Source organism: Phaseolus vulgaris, chromosome 6 (assembly GCF_051622355.1).
Source record: "Phaseolus vulgaris cultivar YP4 chromosome 6, ASM5162235v1, whole genome shotgun sequence".
NCBI classification, from domain to species: Eukaryota; Viridiplantae; Streptophyta; class Magnoliopsida; order Fabales; family Fabaceae; genus Phaseolus; species Phaseolus vulgaris.
The window spans coordinates 15,315,354-15,323,587 of record NC_143503.1 but is presented as its reverse complement, the minus strand read 5'-3'; the positions used below and the strand labels follow the sequence as shown (position 1 = coordinate 15,323,587).

At 35.9% G+C, this 8,234-nt stretch overlaps 1 protein-coding gene across 4 annotated transcripts; it reads left to right on the top strand.

Moving 5' to 3' along the window:
• Positions 1-287: 287 nt before the first annotated feature.
• On the top strand, positions 288-7,215 carry LOC137831053 (ABSCISIC ACID-INSENSITIVE 5-like protein 2). Of its 4 annotated transcripts, none has more exons than XM_068638567.2 (4): positions 288-556; positions 893-1,567; positions 1,678-1,749; positions 6,617-7,215. In XM_068638567.2, exons 2-4 carry the CDS (start codon positions 905-907, stop codon positions 6,695-6,697), a joined length of 816 nt encoding a protein of 271 aa, XP_068494668.1. In that variant the 5' UTR covers positions 288-556; positions 893-904; the 3' UTR covers positions 6,698-7,215. The 4 variants fall into 4 exon arrangements, 2 of the variants coding, with proteins under 2 accessions (XP_068494668.1, XP_090159657.1); XM_090303531.1 differs by having other exon boundaries at positions 301-556; positions 884-1,567; XR_011084322.2 differs by having other exon boundaries at positions 370-556; positions 893-1,576.
• Positions 7,216-8,234: the final 1,019 nt, after the last annotated feature.

The window sequence follows — 8,234 nt, the reverse complement described above, 5'->3', positions numbered from 1 at the left end:
GAAAAAATATATATTTAAATTTTTTTGACTTCGATTCCTAAATAATATAAAATTATTTGAAGGACATCAAAAACACATTTAAAAACACCAACTATGCACAAAGTCCATCAAATAATTGAAAATTGGTGAAGACGATAAAAAATAAAAAATAGTTGTAAAAAGGCTATTTGAAAGGTTTATCTTTTTAAATTTTATTAAAGTATATTTTATGAGATAAAAGAAAATGATATAAAATAAATTATTAACCAACATAGTGTTAAAAAGAGGCTAAACAAAATGACGAGGATGATTCCCCGATACGAACCTATCAACGGTTGCCACTTGCCAACATTTTCCACAAAATTCCGAATCACTCCCACATCACATCACAACTCAAGTTTACACCAACTGCCTTTTTTTTTTCGTTTCCGTTTTCTTCTCAAATTGTTCCCATTTTTACTCTGGTTTACCCCCCACCAAATGGCGTGCTTCTCTCTGCACTTGCCAACCCCGAAATCATAGGGCCTCTCTCTGTGTTCTTTCAGATCCTTCTCTCTTTCTTTTTTCCTATTTTCAGGTAAAAGTCTATTTTTTGATGCTGCCCTTTTGCTATGTGATCTCGTGTGATGGTTTTTTATGAAGTAGGATTGATCATCATTTGAATATCGTAAAGTTTGAGTTTTGATGGGTTCTTTGGGTTGAAACCCCAAAACTCTCTTGTAGTGATGGGTGTCTTTCTGTGGACCCCAGATAGGGTGGAGTGTTGGGATTTTGAAAAAGTTTGGAAATTTGTTTGGGGAAAAGCTTTGGAGTGGTGATTTTGATTGGGGGTGTGAGTGAGTTGGGATCCAAGTGATGGTTAATGTTTTAGTCATTATTTATTTGATTGTTGCTTTGTGGTTAGAACTTACAGGTTTTGGTTTGAATGGGGATTCAGACAATGGGATCTCAAGGTAATGGGCAACAGTCTCATTTACAGCCTTCATCTTTGTCTAGGCAAGGTTCATGGTATAATCTTACTCTTGATGAGGTTAATAGTCAATTAGGAGACTTAGGGAAGCCATTGGGGAGCATGAACCTTGATGAGCTTCTTCAAAATGTGTGGACTGCTGAAGCAAGTAAGTCTTCGGTGATAGGCGTGGATAGTGAGAACATGTCGTCCTCTTCCTCGCTTCAGCGGCAGGCCAGCCTGACGTTGGCTCGTGCGTTGAGTGGGAAGACTGTGGATGAGGTGTGGAGGGAAATTCAGCAAGGTCAGAAGAAAAGGTATGGAGATGAAGTGAAGACTGAGGAGGGAGAAATGACTTTTGGTGAGACCACCTTGGAAGATTTCTTGGTGCAAGCAGGGCTTTTTGCTGAAGCTTCAATCAGTCCAGCTGTCGGATTGGATACAATGGATTTCTCCACTGCTCAAGGTTTCCAGCACAAAACGGGCTTGTCATCCTCCCCTTCTATTGGCAGTTTATCAGACACGAGACCGGGCCGGAAAAGGGATACTCCTGATGCATTTGAGAAAACCCTGGAGAGGAGGTTGAGGAGGAAAATCAAGAATAGGGAATCTGCTGCTCGGTCACGAGCTCGGAAACAGGTCTAACATGTACTACAAATTTTGCTTTGGTGAATTGAATACATTCTTTTACATGTTGAAAATGTTAGTTTTTGAAAACACTTATTATTTATCAACCTTTCATGGTTCAGGCATACCATAATGAACTGGTTGGCAAGGTTTCTCGTCTAGAAGAAGAAAATGTAAAGCTAAAGAAAGAGAAGGTATCAGACCCCATTCACTTTTTTTTTCACAGCTTTGTTCAACATTCCTTGTATTTGTTGTATAGATGTTTGTATTTTCTTTTGCTAGAAAATGTTTTGAGTTTATTTGTGGTTTCTTGTGATTAAATTTTCTTTCTTGATTGAAAATTTTAGGATGTGTTCTGTTGATTGAATGTGTTTTGCAACTAAGAGCACAAAGTAAAAACTTGCAAGAACTTAAACTAGATGAGTCCTAATGGTGAGACTTGTTGGCACTTGTGAACCTTCAAGACAATGTCACCAAGTACAAGTGTTTAACTATTACAATTAAAAGAAAACTTTTAGGAGATGGAAGAACACCAAAGGGTCTTCCAAGACTCCTAAAGTAGAAATGGCCGAAATACACAGAAAGAAACAACAAGAAAATGAAAGTCTTCAAGATCTCGTATCTTCTCTCCCAAAGTGTTTACTCTCCAATTGTTTAAGCTACACCACTTGTTGGTCCTTCAAAGGTGAGTTCCCCTTGAAATGCCTTTGCCTTCTCCTAAGATGCTACCTAGAAGGTTAGATCAACTCTCACAAGCAAGAAAAGCTAAATTGAAAAGTAAAACTCAAGAGATTAGAGATGAGTCATTCTCAAAGATTATCCAAGAAAATTATGACAAGCAAGAAATTAAAGGTTAGAAAGAAAGGAAGTACTCAAAAGAAACACCTAAAAAAAGACACTAGAATGAATTACAAAATTAAAAACAAAACTAAAAGTCAAATGAGCTTTTTTCTTTTTCTTGTTTATAGTGTAATTCAAAGTGAAAGAAAAAAGAACTCAAGGAAGATTCCCAATGAACACGAATTTAACCATGGATGGTTATACAAGTGTGAAGGTGCATTTCCAAGAGAAAATTCAATTTTAATTCATTTTAGTGGTTGTTTAAGTGTAATTGCCGAATTGCTATTAGCCTTTTGTTCAATATTTCCACTCCTTCTTTTGGCTTTTTCTTTTGTTCATTCTCTTTTGTGTGAGGAGTAAGCGCCTTTTGCTTTCAATTTTCAATTTCAAATTCAAAGAACCGGTCATACAAATAATCACAACTACTACTCACATGTATTTCACTTGAATGAAAATTTGAAATAGAAACAATTGAATGTAGCCAAATAGAAACCTATAGGAATCAAAGAAGATTATGAACTCAAACAAATCACAATGGAAACCTAACACTAAAGAACTTGCTAATGATCTAGTAGCAAGCAAGAACTCAAAATTGAAAAGCAAAAGCACACAAAAGCACCAAACATATAAGTCATTCAACTTGAAAAATGAAATGGAAAGTTCAAAAAGTAAAACTAGAAGTTATGACAATTAGGAGATACACATGACTTAGGACAAAACATGTATGGATCATAAAATCAAAATGACTCGAGTTTAAACAAATTATACAAAACAAAATTAAAGAAAATTCAATAAAAGACCAAAAGCACATACGGTTTACGCATTAGAACACTTAAAATCAACAAATGGAGGTTCAAGAAGAACAAACATATTTGAACCAAACAAAAAGACAAGAACACCAAACTAAACGGTCAAACAAGTTCAAGACAACAAAGCATGAACAACATGGAATTGAACAAAGAAACTAGAAGAAGAGTTACTTAGTTTATATCAACCATAGCTCTAGATACCACATGATAGCCTTCATCTTCTAGCATTGTGTGTTTTCTTCTTTTGATAGAGGTGGAAGATATGCACGGAAGCAAGAGAGGAGTAGAAAGCTGTCGGTGACTTGAGTGGATTAGGGAGAGTCTAGTGAGAGGTGAGGTCAACTCAACTAGGAAAGACTTCAGGTTTAGGTCTACTAAGGAGACTAAAGGGCTCATGAATAAGTAATGGCCAAAGTTGGGCAACATTTCTTTACTCATTCATAAGTGAATTTTACAAGAGGCTAGCACTCCTATTTATAGCCTTAAGTTTCGTCCATTTGGAGAGGAATAGGGTGGGAAAATTTGAATTTAGAACCCTAGTAGAATTGGTGCATGAGTGGAGGTGACATGTGTCCACTCATGCTTTCTACATGACTCTTCACGCTAATCATGTCCTTTTTGCTAATAAACTTAGATGAGTCTAAATAAGCTGTTATATATATATATATATATGTCTGGATCATGTTATCTAAGCTGCTTGTTCTAGCTTATAATAATAAAATCATCTGCTTACTGACCAATTCAGTAGTTTGGAGAAAGGGCAGGTGTAGGTAGTACTACTGCATAGGGTAATTTGAATTTATTGGGAGTTGTTAGAAGCCAACTGGTAATGCTTTTGTATAAGACAAAATTATTGTAACATGATAAGAGGCCCAAGCCCAAAATTGATAAGGTGTATGAAAGAAAGAAAAAAAGAGATGCTGGGAATCTGTTAGGATACACATAGAGGAGGAGTTAGTTAGAATTAGAATAGTCACGAGTTAGTTATTTGTTTTGCTAGTTAGATATAAATAAGAAAGAAGGAGAGGGGGAGGGGCTGTGTGTAATATTTTTGTGGATTGACCTTTAGCTCTTTGTGAAGGGGAAGCCCTTGAAGGAGAGAGTGCTCTCCTATTTCTTGTTCTTTTCTTTCTATTCAATAAAAACCTTTCTTTTCTTCTCTTTATAATTTTTGGTTCCTAACAGAATCATAAGCCTGATATAGATGGTTAGAACAACATTATAATAGGGGATTATAAGAGAGAAGGGTAACATATATGTTTTTTCTGGAATATTCGATCGAGGAACCTAATTGCAGTAGGGTGCAGGTCTCTCGAAATCCCTGTAAAGCTTGGTTTCCTTGATTGTTTCCCCAATCTTATGCAGCTGCCAAATTGGCTAGGACGATAAGGAATCCTTATTTCCATTTTTAATTCTTATCAATTGGTATCAGAGCTCCCCGATTCAAGGAGCATGGGTTCAAAAATGGAAATGATAAAAAGGCACGACTGAGTCTCGTGGAAAAAGGAAGAAGGGGAAGAATTCCTAGTCAATTTTAGCATGGAATGCATAGAGGAACACAAAGAACAAGAGATGGACCTTGTCAAAGATGTCCTGAAACACTTTGGGGAGATTTTTCAAGCATCACATGAATTACTACCAAATAGAACTCAGGATCATACTATTTGTTTGAAGGAAGGAGCAACTGTACCCAACTTCAGTCCTTATAGATATCATATCCCTATTATCAAAAGATGGAAATTGAAAAGTTGATAAATTAAATGCTTCTAGCTCGATTGATCAGGCTGAGTGTTAGTCCTTATTCGAGTCCCATTATCTTAGTGAAGAAAAGAGATGAAGGATGACGCTTCTGCATAGATTACAGAGCTCTGAATAAATTGACAGTGCCTTATAAGTTTCCCATTCCTGTAATTGAAGAATTGCTGGATGAATTATCAGAAGCCACCATATTTACCTAAGCTGGATCTTAAATCTGGATTCCTTCATATATGAAAGAAGTATGAGGATCTGACAAAGACTGTCTTTAGAACACATGAGGGACACTACTAGTTCCTACTACTAATGCCCTTTGGTTTGACAAACACCCTTCCACTTTCCAAGCCCTCATGGACGACATACTACAGCATCACCTGAGAAAGTTTGTGCTAGTTTTATTCAGCGACATTGTGGTTTATAGTCAGAATATGGAAACACTTATAGAGCATTTAAAATGTGCTTTAACTGTTACAAGATAATTGGATGAAGGTGGATGTAAAAAAAGTGTAGTTCTGGCCAGAGAAGGTTGGAATATTTGGGACCACATCATTTCTGTGGAGGGAGTAGCAGCTGACCCAAGTGAATGCAATGTGGTTATGGTCTGTGTCCCAAAAGACTTGAAGGGATTTGAGGGGGTTCTTCAGTTTGATCGCGTACTATAGACGATTTGTTAAGGGATATGGTAAAGTTGCCAAACTCCTTTAGCAATTGTTAAAAAAAGACAGTTTTAAGTGGGGGAAAGAAGCTCAGGTAGGTTTTGAAGAACTTAAGTGGGTAACCACTCTTCCAATTGTACCTATACCAGATTTCAACAAGCAGGGCATTTGTAATAGAACTGATGCAAGTCCATAACCCTTGCATGTTGGAGCAAGGCCTTGTCAGAAAGAGGCCAAGCTAAATCAGTTTTTGAACATGAGTTGATGTCCATTGTACTTGCTGTCCAAAGGTTGAGATATTGTCTGGCATCACTTTATCATTCTCACTGATCAAAGGAGGCTTAGATTTCTCATAGACCAGAGATTAATGGGGAAACATAAGTGGGCTCCAAGCTAATAGGGTATGATTTTGAAATTCATTATAAACTAGAAAGGAAAATAGTCCACAGATGCCTTTCCTAAGTAACTACTTTCGCAGCCCTTACTGTCATTAGGTTTGATGGATGCCAGGATTGGGAAGATGTAGTCTCAAAAGATGAATGCCTGCAGGATATCATGCAAGATTTGCTAGTGGATCCTCAATCTCACAGAGATTGAAGGGGGGATAACTGTATTTAAGCGAAGGCTACACCTACCAAAGAATTTCCCTAGAAGCTTGTGTGCTTTTCCATTCACTTCTGGCTGTCAAAATGTCCCTTTGTTCCTCAAAGAAATTTAGTTTTCTTTTACAAATTCATTTTAGTGATTTATCGCTGCTATTGTTGATTTTATGCCAAGAACATTGTATAATATACACTAAGCAGGATGACTATTGATGCATTATTTTATTATTTCAAATTACAAAACCTGCATGGCAGTTATTTGTAGTGCAATAGAAATCTACCATTCTGTGTATTGTTACCAGATAATTTCACTTGAACCATGACATTTTATGTTGAAGTTTGATATTTTTTTTCCTATAATTTAATCTGATTTCATATTTTGGACTTCCCCTTTAATAGGAATTCGAAGAAAGGTTAACTCCCGATCCATTGCCTGAACCAAAATATCAACTTCGAAGACATAACTCTGCCCCTTTCTGACTTGTAATCTGCAATGGAGTTTTCTGGCTATTGGTGTTCTTGATTTGATGAGGACATGTCCAGGATCGCATCACTGCAATGGTCATTGCTGTTGCCACTGCATTGCATTTTCTCTGGTAGAGGATGGTTTGCTCTATATCTACAATTAACTAACTATAGGGTACATACGCAGCAAAGGTTTGATGTTCATAAGGTTTAGCTTTGGTTGGAAAGGGTATCTGGAAATATTGGAAGCCAATGGAAACCTGAAAGTTAGTTACCTTTTTGTATAACGGATATCAGTGTGTATTAGGGCAATTATTAGGCAGTTAAGTTATTGAAAGGTGATTAGCATAATAGCTGAAACTAGTCACGATAGGTATTGTAAGAAGTTCTGAACTTCAATATTGTATTAGATTAAATTGATATCTGTCTGTAAGTGTTTAGGGGAAAATCAAGTTATGAAAATTAGTGTGTTCTGTAGAGATAGTTTTCCAGGAAAGATGAAATAACAAAAGAAAAGTTTGTTTATTTTTCAAGTGCAGTTTGCCACCATGAAAATGTTATTTATTGTTTGGTTACTCCTAAATTATGTCAAATTTATCAAACACGTACTGAAATATGACTTTTAATATGGTTATTATGAAAGTCAACACTTATTATAGATGGTGGTTTATTATTGAATGATATTGTAAAAAAATGCACATTATCAATACGTATATTATTTAATCATTTGGGAATTCGTCATATTTTGGGTAATAATTCCTTTTCTTTTTTCCAAAAGCTTTCCCTCTGAACTACAAAAGAAAAAGCTTGTTAACCTTTGTACTTTATTTTTTAATTGTAGAACATGTTTAACTTTGTACTATATTTTCTCTTCTATTTCAAGTCTGACCTTGATGCCTAAAACTGATCTTTTTAATGGAGAGCTTCGTTTGTATGGTGTAGATATATATTGAACTTAGTTGTTTGCCTTGCGAGTTCAAATTATATTCAACATATTAATTCTAGATATTGAGGGTGTGATAGTCTTCATCTTCTAGTATTGTCTCATTTCTTCTTTTGATGAAGATGGAAGAGGTGCAAGGAATTATAAGTGTGTTTCGGTGAAAAGAAATGAATCAGGGAGAGAGTCTAGTGAGAGGTGACTTAAACTAATTAGAAGGATTTTAGGTTTATGTTTACTGAGGGGACTAACCTAAAAAGGACTCATGAATAAGTAATGGTAAAAATTGGACAATATTTCTTTACTCATTCATAAGTGAAATTTACAATATTTATAGCTTTCTTGTACGTCCATTTGGAGAAGTATAGAGTGAGAAAATTTGAATTCAAACCCTAGTAGAAATTGGTGCATGAGTGGAGAAGGTGACACTTGTTCATTAATGCTTTCTACATGACCTTCAAGCTTGCAATGTGACTAACACATGGAACATGTGCCTCTCACAAAGCTAAGACGGTCTAGGGTTTCTCTTAGGCTTTTAGATAAAGCAATCCGTGCATACGACAATTTCACTAAAAAGGAAGAAGACAAAAGATTGGTTGAAGAATTTAGAGA

Excerpts from the sequence above, each read along its gene's own strand:
- LOC137831053 (XM_068638567.2), top strand. The coding sequence starts at position 905 with ATGGGGATTCAGACAATGGGATCTCAAGGTAATGGGCAACAGTCTCAT. Across the intron at positions 1,568-1,677 it reads GGTCACGAGCTCGGAAACAG|GCATACCATAATGAACTGGT; the intron begins GTCTAACATGTA and ends TTCATGGTTCAG. Across the intron at positions 1,750-6,616 it reads TAAAGCTAAAGAAAGAGAAG|GAATTCGAAGAAAGGTTAAC; the intron begins GTATCAGACCCC and ends CCCCTTTAATAG.